The sequence below is a fragment of the Vulpes vulpes genome, chromosome 3 (assembly GCF_048418805.1).
Source record: "Vulpes vulpes isolate BD-2025 chromosome 3, VulVul3, whole genome shotgun sequence".
Classification (NCBI taxonomy): Eukaryota; Metazoa; Chordata; class Mammalia; order Carnivora; family Canidae; genus Vulpes; species Vulpes vulpes.
The window spans coordinates 19,657,699-19,683,995 of record NC_132782.1 but is presented as its reverse complement, the minus strand read 5'-3'; the positions used below and the strand labels follow the sequence as shown (position 1 = coordinate 19,683,995).

General features: G+C 37.2%; 1 protein-coding gene across 9 annotated transcripts in view; it reads left to right on the top strand.

Annotated features, from left to right (window-relative positions):
• Positions 1-26,297, top strand: part of CHN1 (chimerin 1) — a 195,460-nt gene that overhangs the window by 131,668 nt on the left and 37,495 nt on the right. For 6 of the 9 annotated variants that reach the window (XM_072751978.1, XM_072751979.1, XM_025994000.2 and 3 more), the window contains one exon: positions 15,109-15,186. The exons of 2 other annotated variants lie outside the window; for them this stretch is intronic. In XM_072751978.1, the coding sequence (XP_072608079.1) occupies positions 15,109-15,186 (78 nt within the window). Of the gene's footprint in view, positions 1-14,524; positions 15,187-26,297 lie in introns of those variants that run through there. One more of the 9 variants, XM_025994004.2, reaches the window with a different exon arrangement.

Below are 26,297 nucleotides of genomic sequence, written 5' to 3'. Positions count from 1 at the left end.
CTGTGTGTGAGAGAGAGAGAACCTGAATAAGTGGCAATTTCTTAAAAGTTAACTTGCAGTGGTGTTAGCTGAAACCTTCATAATAAGCATATCTTCTTATTCTATTACACTAAAATCCATTGATCTATTTTGAACTCTGAATGGATCTTCCAACTATGCATAATTCTATAGTATCATGCATTGTTCATTTGGAAAATATTGGTTCACTGAGTTCTATAGGTCTCCTAAACATTGATAACATTTCTTTTTACTATGTCAAAAAATCATTTGTTAATATCATCATTGATCTCATCAAATAAGTCATTTGAGTAGTGGGAAGCAGGTGGTATGTTCAGGATGACAGATACAACATTTCCAAATTTCTTTTTTTTTTTTCACTTCAGTGTTCAAATGTTATCATTGAGAGTTGTTTTCTTTGAGGCAGCTGGCTCACTTTTCCTTTTTTGAGAAAATACCAAGTCTGAATAGCTAATATTTATGTTAATCACTCTTCCAAGTAAAAAAAGTGGTATTCCATGGGAAAAAACAGCTACCTTAGCTTACAACTCAAACAATACTTTTCTTTCTTTTTTTTTGATAAAGATCTTTTATTTGTTTATTTTTTAAAGATTTTATTTATTTATTCATGAGAGACACAGAGAGAGAGAAAGAGAGAGAGAGAGAGAGAGAGAGAGAGAGGCAGAGACACAGGCAGAGGGAGAAGCAGGCTCCATGCAGGTAGCCTGACGTGGGACTCGATCCTGGATCTCCAGGATCATGCCCTGGGCTGAAGGCGGCGCTGAACTGCTGGGCCACCAGGGCTGCCCCTAAACAATACTTTTCTTAAGAAAACCATCCCTAAAAGGAACTCACATACCTTTGACATCATTTTGAATGACGCTCTCTTTTCGAGAGTTTTTTTTAAATGTGGACATATAAAACTGTAAACTTAATGTAATCTACAGCAGAAACAACAGAGGAGACAGAGTTAAGAGGAAAAGTCTAAATATGTGACCCACAATAACTTAACATGCTATTCATTAAAAGCAGTACCATTGGTATAAAATAATGCATTAAATGCTATACTTAGTATTTCAAAGACTGGGTTCTTTTAAAAATGGAAACAACAAGGAAACATTATTCAACTGATGACATGGTTTGATATTTCTAACAGTGAAAAATGTAACAAAAGCATCCAAAGGAAAAAAATCTACAGCTGATCCTGCAGGAGGAGATATTTTAGGCAAGTTATTTTTTTAAGCATCGTACTTCTTATTTTAATGTCTTCCTTATTAAGACATGCAATTCAAAAATAGTTTCATCTTGCAGTTTTATAACAAGTTGTGAGTTTGAGTTCTTGGGAAGAAAATAATCGAACTTCAAACTAAGCTTACTAATGGTAGATACTTCCAAATTCCCTTTTCTTTCTAACATCATTACAGAGGGGGGTTTATTCATCCATAAATTTTCATTGCACTTTGCACTCTTCCTCGAGTAATAGTTGTTTTGGTCCTCCACATTAATTTAAGCACAGTGCTTCAACCACCTATGGAATTGAAAACTGCAGTTCATGCATCCTGACCATTTTTTATGTTTCAGGTGGCACCTGTTCTCTTAACACAACACATGTTTTTAATTCAGTCTCATTCTTGAGTCAGCTATGTTGCTAAGATACCTATGTTGTCACAAATTTCCAAATATGTTTTCAGTTCGTATTTGCATACATTTTGGCCGCCAAATGAGGAAACAGTATTTAAATTGCCCTTTTTTGCACCCCTGGCCAACGGTTACTTTTTTAAAACCCATGATAGGAGATATTTTAAGGAATGATCATTATGAGAAAATAGCCATTTTCTTTGTATCAAATATATTCTGACAGTATCATAAGCTTTGGAGGCTAGAATCATTCAGACAGGCATTCATTTAGGAGTCTGAAGAATTCAGTGAGTCTTACAACTGTGCCATGAACTTTGCTCATTCTTTCATCATTTATTTATTTTCATTCTTTCAACATTTAGCACCTACTTTGTTCCAAGCATTGTGTTAGGTGGTAAGACTGATGCCGATGAAAAATGGCAGTTTCAGTATCATTACTGAACCAACACCTAGTCTTGGAGAGCTCTCTGCATGTTAGGTACTGAAAATACATGCTTTACATACATTCCGTATATTCTATGTACATTATCTCATCTCATCCTCCAAACAATGCTATGAGGTAGGTATTCTTATTTCAATTTTACACATAAAGGACCTGAAGCTCCTCCCAAGATCCCATATCTACAATAAGTGGAGTGGAGATCTTTTACAGATTGTCTTTACTCAAGAGCCATGCTTTTAACTATTTAACTGTAGATAACACTGAATAGTTTTATTTTATTTTTTTTTATTTTTTTACTGAATAGTTTTAAAAAAATTTTTTATGGGTGCTTCCATGGCTCAGTTGGTTGGGTGTGCGACTCTTGAGTTTGGCTCAGGTCATGGGATTGAGCCCTGTGTCTGGTTCATGCTCAGCGTGCAGTCTGCTTGTCCCTCTCCCGCCCCTTCTGCCGCCCCTCTGCTTGTTGGCACGTGCTCTCTCTCCACCCCCCATGCATATATATGCATATATATATAAATATTAAAATTTTTAAAAAATTTCTTTCTTTATGAAAGGAGTTAGTTATTAGGCATATTGAGGAGGAAGGTCTTTTTGTTTTGTTTTGGTTTTGTTTGTTTTTTTTTTGTTTTTGTTTTTGTTTTGTTTTGTTTTGTTTTTGTTTTGAGGAGGAAAGTTTATAAACAGCAGCTCCCAGCTTGTCATTATTTCTGATCAAAGGGCTTGTGAGAGATGGTCAGCAAACAGCCCTGTGGTTTTGGTGTTGGAGGCTGCTGAAAGCATTCCCAGATTGGGAGAGAAAAGAGATCTGAGATGGAGAGATGTGTAGAAGTCACATGAAAGAGTCTCAGAAGGATTCTAAAAGGAGGAAACAGCTTGGAAAGAGGATATGGACATAGATTTCATAAGTAAATCCAACTTTTGTTAGAAAATGTGGTCATCAAGATTAAAATAGGATGGAATAAATCCATTACCCATCCAATACTTATCCCAATTATAATTGATTCATTATGTATTTATTTGTTTAATATCAGGTCCTTGTGAAAATAGCTCGGGCTCTATTCCCTAGTATTCACCAGTTTCATTAATGCCTAGAATATAGTAGATATTCAGTAAAATATTTTTTGAATGAAAGCTACTTAGGAGAACTTTGTATTGTACATATATGCTTTGGCCATTTCTATAATTTCTTTTAATGAACTAGTGGGCTCTGTGAAGTATTTATATTTTCTCAGGCCACATGTCCAGAACCCCAGATTCTTAATTTTCTTTTAAAGATTTTATTTATTATTTCATGAGAGACAAAGGCAGAGAGACAGAGAGGGCAAAGAGGCAGAGACACAGGCAGAGGGAGAAGGAGGCTCCCTGTGGGGGTCCCAATACAAGACTCCATCCCAGGATCCCAGGATCATGACCCGAGCCAAAGGCAGACACTCAACCACTGAACCACCCAGTCATCCCAGATTCTTAATTTTTTATACTATACTCTTTTACAGATAAAATACATCTAATCATGGAATCACTGCATTGGCCAGTTTGGAATCTCTGTTATCAATATAAGACTTAGTTAATTGTTTACCCCTGAGATTGAAATGGCTTTCCACCTTGTAAATTATGTATGTTTGGTAAATTTTAATGGAAAGCTTAATTACTTCTTTCTAAAGACAGCCTAATTAAGTTGCTCAGGAGACTACTCTTCAAATTCATTGGTTTGGAGGGTGTTTTTGTTGATTTGTTTTTATTTAAGGAACATGAAAAGCCAATGCAAAAACAAAAATAAAAATAAAAAGCAAGCTGCTCTATAACTCTTCTCGAAGCTCCAATAGACATTTGTCAAAGGGTCTGCGTGTATTTAATTAAGAACAACATATAACCTTACTCACCACCCTCCAAATAATGAAAAAGGCTTTTAATTGCCAGAAATTAATCACTGAGGCTGACCATATGTCTCTGTCAACCATTTGTCAGGTTTAGAACTGAATTGGGGGTGGTCATTTTCAGCTGCAAATATTTCTACTTGCTGTTGGTTCTGGGTCTTTGTAAGCCTGGGCCTTCCTAAGAGGAGAGTCAGTCTCATCCCATGTTAAGGGATCATAACCCTGGTCCCAGGGAAGCATAATGGGGCGAGAATACAGTACGAAGTCAGGCCTGAGTCTCCATCATGGCTCCTTTGCTTACTGATTATCTGCAAATGCCTTAACATCACAGAATTTTTCTTCTGAAGAGCAGGACTCTGAGGATGCAGGGCAGTAGTCTATGTGACAGAGCACTTTGTAGAATCTAAAGCTCTGTGTGTTACTGAGCTGGGAACAGCTAAAGAGCCAGACTTGGATTTTATTTTATTTTATTTTTAACCAAAATACGCAGAATACTCCCTCAGGTTCATTGAGGGAGAAAAATTGAGAATTTCCCATGGAGGCCAGTTTCAGCTTTTCATTAGGAAGAACCAAGAGTATTGTTATGATCATCACCATCCAGCCAATCATTGCCAGTGGCCGAATATTGGAGAGTGTTAGACTAGAATGTTTTATTGGGTAATTTTACGTATATTACATGTATATATTACTTTGTAATACATAACTCAGGATAAGAAAACATCTTTCATTTATTTTATCTTCCCCAGCACCTATTATATAAATTGTTATCAATACATCAGGGCTACGATCTAGTATTCTTTAAGAACTTGCAAGTGGAGACATAGGACTGTGTCTTAAGAACTAACTTTAAAATCACCATTTATATTTGAACAGAAATATGCAAAACCATCATAAAGAGACACCTGGAAAAAAACTAAGAGGTGGAAGTTGCTTAGGTCCATCTAAGCACTGATTTCAGACGAGGGGGGCCCCTCACCAACTGGACATTGAATGTTATCTGTTAGCAGGGCCATCCTAATTATATAGGATTAAACAAATGGCTTGACTGCATTCAGTACCACTTCAACTAACCCACTCCGCTTGTTCTGGTTCCTTTCTCATCAGCATCCTAATTATTTTTTTGTTTCCAGTATAGATATGTTATCAGAAAAGAGAATACTGGTGACTTGCTTTATGATAATTTTATCTCCTACCTTACTATAAACTAGACTACTGTCATTCTGCTTTTACCTTATCAGTTTTATGAGCTTGATGTTATAATGTCACTCTCTTGAGACATAGATGTGATCACCTTGAGTTTCTGAGCCTACATGGCTGGGTACCAGACAAAAGCCTGTAGCAAATTAGCCAGAGCTGCCTTGTGGGCACTGACTGAAGGGTATTTCCCAGTAGACACACCCAAGTCTTTATACCCCTGTGTGCTGAATGAGTATGAATCTTCCTTTTTCCTTTGACTTTCTATTACAAATATAGAGAACACCATGGAGTTCATTTAGTCGAGAAAAGTTCAGTGAGTTGGCTGGCATCCGTCAGAGCCAGTCTTGGAAACCGGGCTGTGTGCCATCCACCCCCCCACCTCCGCCCAGGGCCTGGTGTTCTTCGTGCAGAGTGCAAAACACTCCCTCAAAACCATTGCTTGGACAATTTGATCATTTCTGTTGTTTCTTGAAAGAATAAGGCAGGCAAGGCTGATCTTTTTTGTTTGCATTATGTTTTCAAATGTCCTATGTTTAAAATTAGTGAATATGAGTCTGTCAGGGAGCATGTTAGAGTATACAGAGTTTGGTGGTGTCAATGTTAGTATAACTTAAATTTATTATACACTGACATGAATGCAGTGATGTGCTTTATTATATGTTTAGATGGATATTATGTTAATGCTAGAGGAGCTATGTAATGAAGACCCAGTTAGGAATTATGATGTGACTCATGCCAGTAGCATAAAAATTTAGAGCCCTACCAGAATGTAAGAGTTTCCTGTGCAACATAAAAAGTTATTTATCCCAACATAACTAAAGGAATTTATAGAGTTCTGTATAGATGTCTTTACTGTTAGACTTAAAATGCTTTTGAAAATTTTGATTGATGAATATGGTAGGTACTATAAATTCAGATATAAGCAGTACGAAATAACTAGTGATCTGAAGGGTACCAGAATTTAAATGATCTAGAAATTTATTCAAATGATAGCCTTTCAGAATTGCATGTTAACAATAGGTAATATGAGAAGCAGGACAGTCTAGAGGAAAGACACAGAATTTGAAGTCACATAGGCCTGAGTTCAAATCCTATTCCTCCCACATATTGAATGACCTTGGGCAAGGTACTTAACCTCTCTAAACTGGTCTCATCATCTACAAAGTGAGAATTATAATGTCTGCCTTATTGATTGTTTTAACAAGCATCATCCATGTGAAGCATTTCCCAGTATAGTAACCTGCAGTTATCAGTTAACAAATGTAAGGAGACATGTTGTCACTAAGTACCTTGGAATATATTCCATTCTTGGATCTAATGGAAAGAATTTAGGTTATAAATTATAAATCAGGGGGAAAGGTATGAATAATCTGTATTTAGGGTGAGCCTTGCTTAAATCCACTAATCATGATATAACTTGATATTGGAGGTTTTGGGAAAGCTGTTTTTTTTTTAAATTGAATTATAGTTACCCACAATGTTACATTAGTTTCAGGGGTACAGCATAGTGATTCTACAACTCTATACATTATGCTGTGCTCACCACAAGTGTAGCTACCATCTGTCACTGTACTACTGTATTACAGTACCATTGACTCTATTCCCTGTGCTATACATTTCATCCCTGTGACTTAGTCATTCCTTAACTGGAGGCCTGTAGCTCCCACTTCCCTTCACACATTTTGCCCATCCCCTCCCTTTCTGGCAACCATCAGTTTGTTCTCTGTATTTATGGTCTATTTCTACTTTCATTTGTTTATTTTGTTTTGTTTTTTAGATTCCACATATAAGTGTAATTATATGGTATTTGTCTTTAACTCATTTTACCTAGCATAATTCCCTCTAGGTCCATCCATGTTGTTGCAAATGGCAAGATCTCGTTCTTTTTTATGGCTGAGTCGTAATACTTCATTGTATATGTGTGTGTATCTCACATCTTTTTCTCTATTCATCTATGGACAGACACTTGGTTACTTCCACATCTTGGTTATTGTAAACAATGCTACAGTAAACATAGGGGTACACGTATCTTTAAAAATTAGTGTTTTCATCTTTGGGGGGTTAATACCCAGTAGTGGAATTTCTGGATCATATGGTATTTTTAAGTTTTTGAGGAATCTCCATACTATTTTTCACAGTGATTGTACCATTTTATATTCCCACCAACAGAGCAGGAGGGTTCCTTTTCCTCCACATCCTCACCATTTGTTGTTTATCTTTTTTGACTCTAGTTATTCTAACAGGTGTGAGGTGATATCTCAATTTGGGTTTGATTTGCATTTCCCTGATGAGGAGTGATGTTGAACATCTTTTCATGTGTCTCTGGCCATCTATCTATCTTCTTTGGAAGAATGTCTGTTTAGATCCTCCACCCATTTTTAATCAGATTATTTGGCTTTTTGGTGTTGAGTTGTTGTATCAGTTCTTTATATATTTTGGATACTAACCTTTTATCAGATATGTCAATTGCAACTATCTTCCCTTCAGTAGGTTGCCTTTTCATTTTGTTGATGGGTTCCTTTGCTATGCAAAAGCTTTTTGTTTTGGTGTAATCCTAATAGTTAATTTTTCTTTTGTTTCACTGCCTGAGGAGACACATCTTAAAAATGTTGCTGAGGCCAATGTCAAAGAGATTATTCCCTATATCTTCTTTTAGTTTTGTTCTTTCAGATCTCACATTTAGGTCTTTACTCCATTTTGAGTTTATTTTTGTTTATGGTGTGCGAAAGGGCACCAGTTTCATTCTTTTACATGTAGCTGTCCAGTTTTCCCAACACCATTTATTAAAGAGGCTGTCTTTTCCCCATTGTAGATTCTTGTTTCCTTTGTCATGGATTAATGAACGATCCAAGCATGGCTTTATTTCTGGACTGTCCTGTTCCATTGATTTATGTCTGTTTTTGTGCCAGTCCCATACTCTCTTGATTACTTACTACAGATTTTTAGTATATTTTGAAATCTAGGGCTGTGATACCTCCAGCACTATTGTTCTTTCTCAAGATTGCTTTGGCTTTTCGGGGTGTTTTGTGGTTCCATACAAATTTTAGGACTATTTTTTCTACTTCTATGAACAATGCTATTGGTATTTTGATAGAGATTGCATTGAATCTATAGATTGCTTTGGGAAGTATAGATATTTTGACAATATTAATTCTTCCAGTTCATGCATGGAATGTTGTTCCATTTGTTTCTGTCATCCTCAGTTTCTTTCATCAGTGTTTTACAGTTTTTAGAGTATAGGTTTTCACCTCCTTGGTTAAGTTTATTCCTAGTTATTTTATTCTTTTTGGTACAGTTTTAAACAAAATTGTTTCCTTATTTCTCTTTCTAGGGCTGAATCTTTTTATATTGTAGTTTTTAATTTTTATTTTTTATTAGTTTCAGGGATAGAGTTTAGTGATTCATCAGTTGTGTTCTTTACATCAAGTGACGTCCGTAATGCCCATCACCCAGTTACCTCATCCCCCTACCTACCTCTGTTGTTTAAATTGTGGCCTGCTCACACTCCCTCAGTACTATCCCTTCCCACTACGGTTTGCAGTTTCAGGAGTAGCAGTTTTCTTCTTCCCATTCTCTGTGTAGTCTGTCCTTTGTTGTACAGAAGCTGTCCAGTCAACCCTCAGTTCTTGAGGAGGAGTTACACTACAAATAGGTGTAGATGTGGTATGTCCCTGGAGGAGGTGAGTGTAGGATCTTCCTATGTTACTATCCTTGACCCCAAAAATCAAAGTTGTGTTCTTAATATTTGAATGTTATTATTTTATAGAAATTGCAGAATTTTGCTAAAACTGAACCAGGTTTATCCAGTCGTTAATCCAGTTACTCTTCATCTCTCCAAGCCTCTGTGCCATGCCAACTAGAACTTTCCTTCATAGTGCTTTTCTGATGGAATGTTGACTATACTTAGTTAACTGGAACACTGTGTTCATGAGTCTGTGGCATCATGATGATATTCAAAGGAGGTGACTGTGTGAGGTCCTTCCAGTTTCCTAGAGAATACTCTTCTATTAATGAGTTCTGATGTTGAAAATTAGACTTATTCTTTTGGTTTAAATCTTGGTCCTGTATTAAAAACCAGGTATGGGGGATCCCTGGGTGGCTCAGCGGTTTAGAGCCTGCCTTCAGGCCAGGGTGTGATCCTGGAGACCCGGGATCGGGTCCCACGTCGGGCTCCCTGCATGGAGCCTGCTTCTCCCTCTGCCTGTGTCTCTGCCTCTCTATGTCTCTCATAAATAAATAAAATCTTAAAATAAATAAATAAATGAATGAATAAAAACCAGGTATCTGTGGAAAAGGAAGTATAATCAGTTATTTGTACTTTAGCATGAATAAGTTGATAAGACCCTTCCCTGTAAGCAGGTTTTAGTGGGAAAGTGGACAGAACGTGGATTCTCAGTTTGAGCCTGGGAGGTCAGATTGCCAGGGCAGGATAAAGTAAGGTTTGCAGAAGAGTGATGCTTGTGATGTGTCCTTAAAGCACCTGGTTACAACTTAACCTGAAGCTCACACTGCTTAGGCCAGTGTGCCTTGGGCCTCTTAACTATCTCAGAGTCCCACTAAATTAACCCTGATCTTGGAATTAGAAATCCTTAGATACAAGGAAAGGAGAGAAACTTCTACTTATTGATTATTGTCTGTCAGGAATAATGCAAAATGCTTCCCATATATTATCTCATATAATTCTATAATGTAAGTATTTTAAATCAGTTTTACACGTAAGGAAACAAGACTAAAAGAAATTAGTAACTTGACCAGGATATGTCACAGCCAGTAGATGACAGGGTTAAGATCAGCATTTTTGTCTGTCTCCACAACCTCTGATCCTATTATACTACACTTGGTAAAAATGAGAGATGAGTTTCACACAAATTATTTTTATTATTATTATTTTTTAAAGATTTATTTATTTATTTATTTATTTATTTATTTATTTATTTATTTATTTATGATAGACATATGGAGAGAGAAAGAGAGGCAGAGACACAGGAGGAGGGAGAAGCAGGCTCCATGCCAGGAGCCCGATGTGGGACTCGATCCCGGGACTCCAGGATCGCACCCTGGGCCAAAGGCGGGTGCTAAACTGCTGAGCCACCCAGGGATCCCCCAAATTATTTTTATTAGACAAACAACAGGTAATAGGGTTAGTGGTAGAAATTTCTTTATTTGAAAAACAGCAAATGTGTTCCCTCCCAAGGTCACTTATTTCCCCCTTCTGTTCCTTATTCCTCACACAACTGCCTCCTGCTACCCACACACCATTTCGTAGTCCATTTCTCTGTATTTTAGATGGTATGGATGGAGGTAGAAACAGAGGGTTGTGAACTGCCTGTTCTCCATTGCCTTCTCGAGGCTCATCACCCTCATACAGGAGAATGTACAAAAGTGCTATCAGTATCAGGGGTGGCCAGGGTTAGGTCTAGGGCAGGCCCAAGAGTTAGTCGAAATGAAAAAGTAGATACTGCTGCTATTTCCAGCAGGAATGACCTTGTGGGAGATGTGCCCTGTCAGTTTAGATCCCCACCCCACCCTCTTTCCTATCTTTCATGGAACCAGAATGTGAGGGGGCTATATCCCTAACACCTGGGTTCCTGGGTTTATTTCCTATTCCCATTATACGGTAGCAGAAAGAGATTCCAGACTTTAGAGACAAAACACAGGGATTCAGATCACAAACTTTTAACTTATTGACTGTGACCTTGAGCAAGCTACTCTATGAGCATTTCTTCCTCTGTAGAATGTTCATTATACAACATAATCCCAGGATTGGTGTGGCCAATAAATAATATCAAACATTGCTCTGACTTCTTACCAAATGCTGGTAATCTTTCCTTTCACACTTTCCACACCCCTCCCACTCCTGCTCCCTCAGCTAATATGCATGTCATCATATGCCTTATAAAAGATAGAATTAGAGTTTGAATTTGGGAGATTTGGTAAAGACCATAATCCAAAGGAAAGGGCAGGAGTTTCCAGGCATGTTTGTATGGTATAAACCAAAAGCAGATTGATCTATCAACTCCTTGAGAGCCGGAACCTATGTTTTACATTATACAGCATAACCTGCAGCTAAGGGTGCAGGGCACCCTTGTAATACTATCAATTAGTGAGTGTTTACTAGTAGGCAGTCTGTTCCTCTTTTATATGTCATCTCTTTTAAACTGCCCTGTTCATGTATGTAAATGAGGTAAGCAAGGCACCAAGCAAATCTCCCAAGATTAGGATTCAAACTTTAGTGTCTCTGATTTCAGATCCCATCTTTTTTTTTATTATAATACACTGCCCCTCAATAAAAATAGGTGCCTTCATTTGGTATTTTTTTTAACTACATACTTAATGGACCTTTATTTGTGTAAGCTACTATGCTAAATTCAAGGTATATACTAAGATGTGCAAGACCCAGCCTATATGAACAGCTACACAGGAATTGTGATATTAGATGGAGTGTGCTACATCTCACAATTAATGAGCAAGGGAAGGGTGCAGAAGTTCACAGATGGGTAAAGTCACACCTTATTGGTGCAGATCCTCAAAGGCCCCAGGAAGGAGGGCGTGTCTGAACAGCACCTCTAAGGCTGCGTTGCCTGTTGTGTGTACTGTGCGCTGAACTTGAAATCTAGGGATGTTAGCTAGCATTACTTTTTCTCTCCATCCGTTGTTGGATCCATACTCGAAAGGAGGAAATAACTAGGGAAACCACCTTCCAGAGAATCAGAGAGAAAAACAACTACCCTCAGTCTTCAAAATTTTCTTCTCATTTTTGGATTTGGGTGGATATAGCATAATGTTTAAGAGGCCAACTCTTAACTACAACCAACTAGCTGTGCAGAACGTTAACTTCTGTCGGCCTCTGTTCTTTCAACTATGAAGTGAGGATAATATATACCTCATGGGCATCTTTCTGTGGATTTAATGGGAATCTGTATGTAAAATGCTTAGCTTAGCTAGGGGCCTGGAATATGGATACTTAATAAAATAAATGATAGCTATCTAAATATGGCCAGAAAGGGATGCCTGGGTGGCTCAGTGGTTGAGCAACCTTCAGCTCAGGGTGTGATCCTGGACACAGGATCGAGTCTTACATCAGCCTCCCTGCAAGAAGCCTACTTCTCCCTCTGCCTGTGTTCTCTATCTCTCTCTCTGTGTCTTATGAATAAGTAAATACACTTTTTAAAAAATAAATAAATAAATAAATAAATATGGCCAGATAAGTATAAGGATGAGTAGTATATATTTGCCTAGAATATCAGAACATTGATAATAGTTCTAAATTTTAGAATTAGCAGTTCTTATGACTTGAGAGCTCCTGCAGCAAAATTAATGCAGAAGTTGCATTATTGCAAGTTACTGAAGGCATGATGTGGCCAGAAAACCCCTAGCCCTTTCAGGGTCACTAAGAACCTCATCCTTGACTATTGTTTTTCTATCTCCTGTTGCCCTAGGTAGCTGCCCAAATTGCAATTAATCCAGTATGTCTCGATTAGATACAAAAATTATTTGGGAAGAAAAGTGACTATGGAGTCTATGGTATACTTGTCTCTCAAAGACAAAATAAGCACTTTTGCCCAGGCGTGAATTTTCTCTGCTATCCATCTTTTTGTGCTTTGGTTGAATTTTAGTTACTAAACTGAATATCGGGATGGTCTATAACAAAGGATCTTGATCAGAAATAGGGAGGAAAAAAGGCTGCTTTGGATTCCGTGGGTGATTGTTTTCTTTAACATAGTAATGTAAACATTAAACATTATATAGAGAAAAAAATTTACTGTTAAACTTGCCTTTGGAATATTTTTCTAGTGTCTACTGAGAATCAGATAAATTTCACCTTAGGTTGTACATGACTAAAGGGTTGGTTGGCGTTTATATTTTTAGTCATCACATGACAAACTAGGTCTAAGCTGAAAAGTAATTTAGGTTAGGCAAGCAAAGTTCTTTCCATTGTATTTTCTCCTGGAACAGGAAGATTTTTTTGTTTTATTTAGTTACATAAGGGTATAAATTTGTGGAAATAAATACCTGTAGATGTAAATATTAAGTTCTGCCTTTTATTAGAAAATACTTCAAAAACTGTGTGTTTTTTTCCTTAATTTTTTTTTTAAGTAATCTCTACACCCAGCATGGGGCTCAAACTCACAACCCTGAGAACAAGAGTTGCATGCTCTCCCAACTGAACCAGCCAGATGTCCTTAGAAAGTTTTATTCTTTTAAAAAAACTTTCTAAGAAAAAAAATAAAAAATAAAGTATTTGGGGATGTTTAGAAAATCAGTCATCAGTATTCCTAATAGCTAGCATGGTTTAAGAATAACTTTATGTCCTAATTAAACTAGAATCTGCATTGGGCACATAGTCCCCAGTAGATTATGAAGTCTGAGATAAATTGTGGTAAGCAAATGGACTGAATTCATTAAAATATAGTTTTTGATTCTTTAAGCACAGTACAACAATTATTAGAATCATAATGGGTTAAACTTAATTACTATAACATGAGGAAAGAAATGGGAGATGTTTAGGGAACCAGTATGGGAAAACTTAGCTTCTTATAGCAGGTTAGCAAAAAGTATAGGTATTCCTCTTAAATGAAGCTGGGTTTAAGTCTCTTACCCAGCACCCTTCTCACTTTTTATATCAGCAAACAAATATCTAACTCAGACCTGTGTGCATGAGAAACTTTCCCTAGCTGGCTCCATGATCTGGCCTCAAGCTGTTTGAATTAAGAATGTTGAGACTAAATTAAAATAGAGATTGGATCATTTATGTATAGATTCACAACAAATTTCCTCCTTATAGGGAAACAAAAACTGACCACTTCCAGGTGTTAGCAGTATTATATGCACCCTCCTTATTCTACATGAAAATAGAGTGCTCCCATGTTAAAAGCCTTTTCTTTTTCATCAAAATACTTTCCAGTTTTTGTTCATCCTAAATAAAATTAGGTCCTTGTTAGCCAGTCTCAGTCTATAATGCACAAAGGAAGATATGGATTAACCTTTCATTAATTTACTAGGCAGTGATGGTAAATTCTTTTGAAATCTGGTGCTGTATGTTAATCTTCTTTTGCTTTTAATAGGTAAAAGAAATATTCCATTTTGTAATAATGCATGACTCATTCATGGCTCATTGTCTTCCCACTGATTTATTTTTTTCTTTTTTTTTTTTTTGCCTTGAGCCAGCAAGAAAATCTTACATGAGAGGGAGGAAAAGAGACAGAGTTGAGGAATACAATACTTAAATACTGTTGCTTGATGCTCATTGGTTCTCTCCTTTCTTACGGTGGCCAGTCTAATCCTGCCTTCCTTGTCAAATCCTTTCCCTCCCCACCCTCCCTGCTAGGGGCTCCACAGGGTGTCTGCTGCTAGAAGCTGACTGCAGGCAGTATGTAGGCATCTTTCATCCAGAATGGACAGTAATATATTGAATAGAGAAGGAAGCTTTTAGAAATGTATCATTTGTCAAAATTGCATGGCTTTTGAAAGGGGATAGAGAGATGCTGAATGTTCTGTGTGTCAGCATCGACTCTTTATTTCTGTTCAGACTCTTAAGTTTTCAGAAGCTTAAATATAGAGCCCTTTAAAAAAAAAAAAAAGAAGAAAGAAGAATTTTTCTGGTTAGTCGACCTCTTTTTAAGAAGTGCTTCATCATCCTCCTCCACCTCTCCGCGATGTTTCTCTGCAGCTCTCTGTAGATTAGGGTTCTGTGCCGGCTGCCAGAATGCTCATTTGTTAACTGAATAGAGTTCACCGACAGACACAGATCAATATAGGTTTTATTTCTTTCCTGTGAATTCCAAAATGCCATCCAAAGAGTCTTGGTCGGGTAGGAAAACTAATAGAGCTGCAGTTCACAAATCAAAACAAGAGGGCCGTCAGCAAGATTTATTGATAGCAGCCTTGGGAATGAAACTGGGTTCTCAAAAGTCGTCTGTGACAATCTGGCAACCTCTGAAACTCTTTGCTTATTCACAGTTGACATCACTTGTTAGAAGAGCAACTCTGAAAGAAAACGAGCAAATTCCAAAATATGAAAAGGTTCACAATTTCAAGGTAAGAATGTTTGTTTTTAACCTTTTCTTAGAAGAGAGAAAATGCACACTGCTTGCAGTATACAGTATTAGAGGAGTACCTTTGATGTCTTTTTAAAACTACGACGACTGGACTAACATGTTCTTGCTGTTTAAGGAATGAAGATGTTTTAAGCATGATTTTATTTAAGGAATAGCTGAGTAAAGCTCATAGAATCCAACTCCATTTTCTCTCATGCTGATTTAGTCTTCTACTTAATCAATGTACTCTCAATGGTACATGTCTGGACTGACCTTTAGAGGTCTCATTTAGTAATGATTTGGGCATTATTTTTATTTGTGATGCAAATATGTCTAACTACCTTTGTCAGATATTTCACGAAAGGATTAGATCTTATCTCCATTCCTTTCTGGTAAAAAGCTTTGGATATAAGAGGCGTGTGTTGTTGCATCTGGATTGAGCAGATGGTCTGCATTTCCCACAGTTTCTGTCTTTTCTCCTCTGTTAATGAACTGACCATGATGAAAGGAGGATGGCTACCACGGGACTGTTACTGCTGATACGAGCAGCCTCTCTTTACTTTTTGAGTATTGCTTTCCGTGTGTGTGTGTAATTATTGTGTTAATGTGTTTTACCAATTATACTTTGAATCCTCTTTCGTCAAGATGATATGTGTGTGGATTCAAGTTGCCTGGATGCATGGCATGATATAAGGCCTTGAAGTTGGGTCCTTTGCAGCCTACCTGGGAAAACATACCATGTGAGGCTGTGCATAAGAACACGCAGTTCCAGTTCGTGGGTAGATGCACCAGCATTTCTGCAGTCACTTTACAGTAGTTACACAACTTTATGATAAAGTTTTCTGTCATTAGTTCTAATGTTAGAGGGTATATGGTTTCATTTTATAGGCCATTATGGTTTCAAAAGATGATAGGCTGGAAACCTGGATAGCAGATATATTCATTCAGAATGTCTTCTCTGTAGCAGAAGATCTCATTTCAAATTTACAATTCATCCTGATTTTTAACACTAGCAATTATTTATTTTACTCAGCTGCTAAATCCCACACCCCAGTATGCTCTACTTTTTTTAGTGAGGAATAGATTCTTATGATCTTCAGATCATTTTGTGATAAAGAATAAATTCTAAACTGTTTAGGCTGTATAAAGATTGCTAATATTTGTAAACCAAATAGCTTTTTCTTCTCCCCCTTAAACATATTGTTAAGGACCCTACTTTTCAACTAGTATCTTTGATTTTAAATGAAATTGAGGCTATTCAGTATGTACATCCAGTCTCCACCACCTTGTCCATTTATGAAACTAAAACAGTACATGTGAGGTAGTAGGCCTCACTTTCTTCTTGCATGACAAATTGGTAAATTGAGTAAATTCTTTTGCAAATATAAAGTAATATGCATGTTAGTAAAAGAGCCATTGAGGTTTCTAAGCAAGAAACTATGCATACTGTTAAGAAATGGCTGAGATTTGAAAACATATCCCCAAAGATGTCCCCTGTAGTGTGTTTAGCAGGAACAGACTGACCTATTAATGATGCCATTTTAGTGCTAAGTCAAGTTCATTGATTGAAAGCAAATAGTAAGTCCGTTCAGGGATTTGCATAAACAAGCACATTCACTCTCTCTTTTCTGTGGTTTGGGGGTAGGGGGACTTGGCTGAATCTTCAAGTAATTTCTCAATTTTAATTTAACACATGGCTTTAATGAGCAAATTTTGAACAGCTAGAAAGTGCTGGCTTGGGGACCAGTTGTGACCCTTAGGTTGGTACCCAAACTGTTAGAAAGATACTGTGTGTTTTTTTTTTTAAAGTGTGTGGGGGGAGGGGTACATTAAAAAGAAGTCTGCTTCCTTCACTGGAGTTAAAAAATTGAAATCAGGTGGGCTGTTTTTTAAGAAGTATTAATGTTCAGGAAAGAGCTCATATTAGTGAAGTTCAATAACATATTTTTTACAGTTGCTAATAAGGTCAGAAGTCTCAATTTGACTCTTTCCATTGAAATTACTCCTTGTTATTTAAAAAATGTTTCTGTGGGGTGGCATTATAAAAAAGAGAAAAGAAAGGGGGGGGGTAGTCATACTTGACTTCCGAGAACATCCTCCCTCAAAGAATTCAGGCTCTGTGGCAGGAGCACTTCTCTCCCACACAAATGTTCACTTAGAAGGTCACGGCTTGAAATATGTAAGTATGTACAGTTCAGAGATTTATAGTAGGAAGAACCCTGAGCATTTATATGATGATAATCATTCATATGGCCTTACCCCCATTTTCTATGTTGGCAAAAGTGGATTCTGCTCTCCATGAGCCCACTCTCCAAAGCCTCCTTTCAATGTGGTTTTTTTTTGTGTCTTGAACTGCCTTGTTATGTAACATTGCTCCGTGATGTTGGACAGCAGCCAGATCTCATTTGAAAAGGTAAAGCCAAAAAGGCTTTATACCTTTGGTTGAAAGCACTCACCAAGCTGAGATCCAAAAGAAAAAAAAATCAACCAGGCCCTAACTCCAGACAGGTGTTTTAGGTTTTTTTTGTTGTTGTTGTTTTTAAAAAGAAAAAAATGAAACAAAGCAGGAAGGCTTCCCATTTACTGTTATGTAACACGGCCTTTTTAATTTTTTCTATTGTTATTTATAAGGATTTAATAAAGAATCTATCCCAAGAAACATAGTTGTCTCTCTCAGGGAGGTCATCATTTAAAAAATAAATGTACCACATCCTTTAAAGCTGATCATAATTTGTCAACATACCTTGGAGCAAAAATAATTTTAACTCTTTCCTGGATCAACGTCTCATTTTAAGAACTGCTCGTGTCCTAACACAACAGAGAGAACAAGTGTTAATTTCTTGAGCAAACTTAAAAACTAAACAAATAACCTCTGACATAAGACAGAGGCACTCCAGCAGCAGTGATTCTGTCCTTATATCCTACATCTGAGGTTCTGTGGATAGAATGATAACTGAGACCCGGCCCTGGCCCTCAGGAGCTTGCTTATCATTTCTATGACCTTGAGCAGACTGCTTTATCTTTAAATCCCGTGATTCTACATCAGAATTGAGTTCTAGTAGGTGTTGTGATTCTACATCAGAATTGAGTTCTAGTATGTGTTAGGTACTTGGTAGCTACTATTTTTGTTACCACAAATTACCCCTAAATGGATATTTTTTCTGAATCCATACCAAGACTTTTTCTTGCCCAGGTACAGAGGTCATGATGCAGTTGAGAACCCTGGCATGATTGTTGGGGCTAAAGAAAGCTCTTGCTTTTTTCTTAGCTCCCAGGCAGAGTTAGATGTTATGTAAGAGCAGTTGCATTTTCATGCACCACAGAGTACAGTGAAATCCTCTTGATGTCTCTTACTCCTTCCAGATTTAACTATTTGGTGTTTCATTTATAAAATAAAGTTAAGATTCCCTATAATGAGAACAGTCACAGGAAACCTGGCTACTTAGGCAAAGTAAGTAATTAAAAGAACATTATTACAATGAGAGAGTACTTTAAAATATGAGTTTAGTCCCTTTTTTTAAGGTAGTCTTGAAGTGGCGACTGGTTCATTTTAGAGTCTGATACTTGCATTCTGAATATAAATGAAAGATGTGACATATTAATAGATCTAATGTTTCCAAGATAATATGCAAGCAATGAATCCTGAAATGTGAATTGATACTGTAATTAAATGAGACTATAACATGAACCTTATAATATTTACTAAAATTACTGATTCAAAGTGATAATAGTGATCCTGGCAAAACAGTCATGCTGCTGTTCGATTAACTGAAGGATAGAAGTGGCCAGCTTGGCTGAAAGTGGACTTTCCTTCAAAGGACACGAACAGATTCAAGCCCCGTGGTCCTCATTTGATTCCCATTTGAGAATAAACACAAAATAAACCAACAAATTAAACATAGAGTTAGTATGAAATGTAGAATTAACTACTACATGATCTATAAGTTCTGTTATAGCTCTGAGATTCTCTTGGGGCAGTAGACTGGGTTAGTCAGTAGAACATGCAACTCTTGATCTCAGGGTTGTGCGTTCAAGCCCCAAAATGGGTGTAGAGATTGCTTAAAAATAAAAAGATCTTTAAAATTCAGATTAAATTATGTTGAGAAGCATTAGATTTGTTAATATAATTACTGTTTTCCACTTTTAAAACTTCATTAAGGCCCATATGAGGACAATATATTAATGTTCATTTTTAGAAAGAATTAAAATAACCTATATATGAAGGAATATTTTTAAAAACTGGTTATATCAACAGTCAGTGAACTACCATATTCACCGACTGGGCTACCTTTGTATTATCCCCACCAACCATCACACCACTACCATCCCCCGCTTTGCTCATTTTCACTCTTTTTTCCCCTTCCCTACATTTAGTAAAATGCAAATGTTCAAGACACATCAGCTGAATGACTAAATGACCATACAGTGCGACAGGAGGGACCTTGGTGGTGGTGGTGAGGGTTGTTGTTATTTTGAAATCACTTCTCGTGCAACAGGAAATTTCAACCTAAATATAGGTTCTTCTAATGATTTTAAGACCTATAATGTTGCAATTTTTTAAACGCAATAAAACTCAAAATATCGCGTTGTCTTATATTTGACTGGAGAATCTGTGTTCACATTGTAATTGCTCAGAAATTTGAGAATTGTTTTGAATTAATAGCATTATAAAAGAAGTTAAATGCAACATGAGTAATGGAAAAGGCAACCTAAAATGTCTCATTATTAAACATCATTGCCCTTCCTGTGGGTATAAACATGGAGTGTCTTTAAAGGAATAAGTGATTTCCTTCAAATATTTATTTCTTTATTTCTAGATTATACAAGTATATTTATATATTTCTGTGTATATACACACAGACAAAATTCCCAAGTCTTAATGTGGGTCACTTGCAAGAGGAGATAAAAATAACAAAGCTCAGTGCAGAGCGGGGGTTTCTCTCTCCTTAGGGCAGTCATGGAGGAAAGGTAGGAGATTGGACATGACCATCTGTAAGATCCCTGTAGGCATTGTTTCTGTTGCTGTTTGGTATGGTACTTAGCAGATGCTACAGAAGCCAAAAATGATAAACACACGTTAGCTACTTTGCTTTTTATCTCTGTCCCTAGTGGTGATGAGCAGGACCACAAAGACTCATCATGTATTTCCATCCAGGCCTCTCCATTGCCCCTCAGCAGCTTCAGCTTCATCTATCCTTTTTATGGTTTGTGTAATGCCAGCTGAGGAGCTGGTTATGACGCCTCAAGTACAAAACTAGATCATAAGGTCATTGGAAGGGCGACTGCCTGCCATTAATAATCCAAAAAGAAACATTTCACAAGCTTTGTACATAGTTGCTTATACTGCTTCGTGGCCATTTTATGAGGCTAGAGAGTTTAAAATGTTATACTTAAGAGAAACTCATGTTTTTTGGATTGGAAGAATATTGCTTAACCATACATACTACCCAAAGTGACCTTCAGAGCCAGTGCAATTCCTGTCATAATCTCCATGGCATTCTTTACAGAACTAGAAAAAGCCATCCTAAGAGTGGCATGGAACCAAAGCAATCTTGAGCAAGAACAAAGCTGGAGGCAACAGTGCTTTCTGATTTAAAAATCTATTACAAAACTATAGTAATCAAAACAGTATAGCACCGGCATAGAAACAGACATGTAAGGACACCTGGATGGCTCAGCGATTGAGCCTTTGGCTCAGGGCATGATCCCAGGGTCTTGGGATTGAGTCCTGCATCAGGCTCCCCGTAGGGAACCTGCTTTTCCTTCTGTGTGTCTCATGAATAAATAAATAAAATCTTAAAAAAACCCAGACATATAAACCAATGAAACAGCCCAGAAATAAATCCATGTATCTTCAGCCAACTGATTTTCAACCAGGGTGCCAAGTACACTAAATAATGACAGGATAATTTCTTCAGTAAATGATGTTGGGGAAACTGGATGTCCATATACCAAAAAAAAAAAAAAAAAAAAAAAAAGATGAAGAAGAAATTGGTCCCTTATTTCACACCATATACAATAATTCAACTCAAAATGGATTAAAGACTTAAATATTTAAGACCTGAAACTATAAAACTACTAGTAGAAAACATAGGAAAAAAGCTTGACATTGGTGTGGGCAGTGATTTTTTTGGATAGGACACTAAAAGCAAAGACAACAAAAACAAAAACGGACAAGTGGGATTACAGCAAACTTAAAAGCTTCTGCAGGGAAGCTGGTGGCTCAGTGGTTGAGCGTCTGTCTTCAGCTCAGGGCATGATCTGGGGTCCTGGGATCGAGTCCTGTATCGGGCTCCCTGCATGGAGCCTGCTTCTCCCTCTGACTGTGTCTCTGCCCCTCCCTCTCATTCTCTTTCTCTCATAAATAAATAAATAATATTTAAAATAAAAAATAAGTAAAAAGCTTCTGCACAGCAGAGGAAATAAATAATTGGTGGAATGAAAATGCAACCTATGGAATGGGAGAAAATATTTGCAAACTATATATCTGGTAAGAGGTTAGTATCCAAAATATATAAGGAATTCCTACCACTCAACAGCAAAAAGCAATCTGATTTCTCAAAAGATACACATGTGGCAAATAGATATGTTGAAGGATGCTCAGCATCACAAATCATCAGGGAAATACAAATCAAAGCCAAAGATGGCCAGTATTGGTGAGGATGTGGAGAAAGAGGAACCTTTGTACGTTGTTCATATGAATGTAAATTGATAGTCATTATGAAAAACAGCATGAAGCTTCCTCAAAAAATTAAAAATAAAACTACCTTATGATCCAGCAATAGGTTGCCTTTTCACCCTGGTTTCCTTTGCTATGCAGATTTATTATTAGATATAGTCCCAATTGTCTATTTTTGCTTATGCTACTTTAAAATTTGGAGAGATTTGGAAGTTTGTCTTTCTCACTAGGAGATTTTGGTAAAACTTATTAAGTGTACTATTTATTTTATGTAATTAAAAAGCAAATTTAAAAAAAGAGAACCTCAGGCCAGCCTTGAAATTAAAATATAGAGTTGTCACCCTTTTTTTTTTTTTTTTTTTTTAGAGAGAGGGAGAGAAAGAGTGTGCATGCGTGTCAGTAGGGGGAGGGGCAGAAGGAGGAGAGAAAGAATTCTAAGCTAAGCGTCCAGCCTGACATGGGGCTCTATCTCATGAGGCTGTGATCATGACCCAAGCCAAAATCAAGAGTCAGACACCCAAATGAATGAGCCACTCAGGCACCCCTAGGGTTATTACTTTTAAACATCTTAAGAGAGCCTGGCTCTTTTAACAGAACAAATTCTGATTCTTACTCCCAACCAATATCTTAATGTGAGATCCTCTGACAAACAAGTACACCTAACATTGTATTGATTATTTTTAGCATGTCTATCCTGCTGATAAGTTTAAGAAGATTTGGTATCTCTATGCAAATCAAAATCACAAGGAGATGAGCTATCACCTCATACCTGTCAGAATGGCTAAAATCAATAAGACAAACAAGTGTTGGCAAGGATATGGAAAAAAAGGAACCCTGGTGCACTGCTGGTGGAAATGTAAATTGGTGCAACCACTTTGGACAATGGCATGGAATTTCCTCAAAAGATTAAAAATAGAACTACCCTATAACACAGTATTTCCACTTCTAGGTACTTATCTGAGGAAAATGAAAACACTAATTCAGAGAGACATATTCATCCCTGTGTTCCTTGCAGCATTTTTTACAATAGGAAAGATATGGAAACAACCTAAATGTCTATCAGTAGATGAATGGCTAAAGAAGATGTGAGGTGTGTGTGTGTGTGTATGTGTAAAGTAGAATATTAGCCATAAAAAAATGAAATCTTGCCATTAGCAACAACATGGATGAACCTAGAGGATGTTACACTAAGACACAGAAATGCACACTATATTACTTTATTATATGCGGAATTTAAAATCAAAACGTCTCTTTTCCATGGCAACTCAGAGGTATAGGCTGCTTTAGGATGAAGCTGAACATTTCTCTTCCATTTATTGGCTGCCGGAAACTCAATGAAGTGGATGATGAACGCAAATTTCGTACCTTTTATGAGAAGCATATGGCCACAGATATTGGTCCTGATGCTCTGGGTGAACAGTGGAAAGGTTACATAGTCCACATCAGTGGTGGCAATGACAAGGCTTCCCCATGAATGGTGTCTTGATCCATGGCCATGTCCATCTGCTGCTGAGTAAGAGCCATTCCTACTACAAACCAAGGAGGACTGGAGAAAGAAAGTGCAAATCTGTTTGGGGTTGCATTGTGGACCCCAATCTCTGTGTTCTCAACCTGGTCATTGTTTAAAAAAAAAAGGAGAGGAGACAAAGGGATATTCCTGGACTCACTGAGATTATTGTGCCTCATTGCCCACGGTCCAGGAGAAAATCCAGCAGAATCCAGACTTTTCGTTCTGTCTGAAGAAGATGATGTCCATCGGTGTGTTATAAGAAAGCCCCTAAACAAAGTAGGTAAGAAACCTAGAACCAAAACACCAGTGATTCCATGTCATGTGACTCCACATGTCCTACAACACAAACATCTGCTTATTGCTCTAAAGATACAGCTTACTAAGAAAAATAGGGAAGAGGCTACAGAACATGCCAAATTTTTGACCAAGAGAATGAAGGAGGACAAAGAAAAACTGAACAGATTGCCAAGTTACAAAGGCTGTCCTCTCTGAGGTAGAAACCTCTAGATCTGAAGCCACTCAAAAGTGAGATTTTCTAAAATAAAAAAATTAAATGAACAAACAAAACTGAAACAAACTCAGATACAGAGAATAAACTGATGATTACTACAGGGTAGAGCAGTGGCAGGGATGAACAAAATAGGTGAAGGCAGTTAAGAGGTACAGTCTACCAGTTGTAAAATAAGAGATGGAGATGAAACGTGCAACGTAGCAAATCTAGCTGATAATATTGTCACAATTTTGTATGGTGGCAGATAGTACTAGACTGACTTAATGTGGTGACCATTTTGTAATATATACAAATATTGAAGCACTTTTTTGTATACCTAAAGCTAATACAACATTGTATGTCAGTTATTCTTCAATTTAGAAAAAAAATTGGGGGATCCCTGGGTGGCTCAGCAGTTTACTGCCACCTTCGGCCCAGGGCATGATCCTGGAGTCTCGGGATTGAGTCCCACGTCGGGCTCTCTGCACAGAGCCTGCTTCTCCCTCTTCCTATGTCTCTGCCCCTCTCTCTCTGTCTCTCATGAATAAATAAAATCTTTTTAAAAAATAAATAAAAATTTTTAAAAATTGGCATCTCCAAAATTTCTCTCAAAGTAGAGAACCAGCCTGGCATAGGACTCTCATTGCAATAATAAGATAAGGATATAGACCCATAGGAAGAACACACAATAATAAGTCACCTCTACAACAGTTCTGTTCTCTTAATACTTTATGTGGACACATAATAATCTAACCTTCAAGGATCAGTTTTTCACACGCTTGGGACACTTCGGTATGTTAAAGGCAACATTTTGTAGTCACTTGTTTCATAAATCCCTTCTTACCTTCCAGATTTAACTGAGGATTGAGTCTTAATTGTATTCTGGGTATTTTGTAATCTAATAGGATATATATATGTAATATTTTATATCTCTAATTTTTAAACCTTGTTTAATTTACAGTATAATTCATATTATACTGTCATACTTCATCTTCTTTGTGACCCACTATGTCAACATTCCTCAGAGGAAAGTCATCCTTAGGAGTGAAGTTTACCACGGCTTTAATAAGGTGGTGAAAGCATATGACTGAAGAATATGTACATGTCATAACGCCTTACCCAGTTACTGTCTATAGTGCCAAGTTCCCTAGATCTCCGTATACTTACTGTCATCATTAGGCAGCTTGCAGCTTTCATTATTCTTATGTAATAGTACATAATACAAAAATATAATTGGGCTCTTTGATGAAGGCAAAGGACAGAAGAGATACATGTGTGGAAGATAGGCCTACGAAAGATTTTTTTTTTTTTTAAGTGAAGAGAATACACAAAAACATAATTTTTCTTTCTTAAATATTTTATCAAGTACTGGTGGTATATGAGAAACCAGTACAAATTCTTTTTCCAACAAACATCATACCGGTAGTGTTTTTGTTTTTTTCAGGTTTCTTAACCCCTCTTCTTAAATTACCTTAAGATTCTTCTGGTTGCAAAATAGGAAGGCTAGAAAGAAAAAGGGAAATAGCCCAGTGATGTTACACTTCTAAGGAACATCTTCAACTGCTCACTTCAAAATTATTTTTATATTCTTTGGGGAGCAAAAATAGAGCTGGGTGTGTTTTTTAAGTTATGCAGCCATAAAAATTAGAACAAAATATATTCATTTTTAGGTCATGGATATCTGAGGATTCTTGTTGTATTAGGTGATATCCTTAAGTCTGTTGTATTAGAAATGACATACTTTGGCTAGTGATGTGAATGGATTTGCCCCAATCAGGCCTAAAATATTATGTTGACTCTTTCTGTTTTATAGAAATCCTTTTTGGAGCCCCAGCCCCTAATGTGCCACACCCAGATAACTGCTTATGGTTCTGCCTAATGAGCTTATAGAGTGCCCTTGCTCATAAAGAAAAGGTCCATCTCTAGGAAGCATGTGTTTTGTTTTGATGGTTGCTAGTATAGCTCATTATTCCACAGTTGGCTGACATTGTTTCAGTGTGCTTTTCAAAAATCTATTTGATTGATATTTACCATTTGATGGAACAGTTGAAGATTCTCCATTGCAAGTGTCAGAAAAACCAACTCATGCTTGCTAAGGCAAAAAAGGAATTTAATGGTTCACATAGTAGGAAAGGTCTGGTGGTGGTTGGTATCCTTTGACTTGGGGGCTTAAAATGGCACCAGAACCCTTTCTTCTGGCTCTGTCTTCATTGGCAGCCTTCCTGTGGTAACAAGACAGCCTGCAGAGGCTCCATTTAAATATTCTCTGATTCTAGTCAGCTCAAAATGAGACTGAAAGCAAAAGGTCTGGGCCTGGCAGGCATTTGCCCATTTATCTTATATGCCCATCTCTGAACCAGTAACTCTAGGCAGGAGAATGGAATGTGCTGATTGGCTTAGATCAAAGTCACATACTTTCTCCTGGATGGGGAC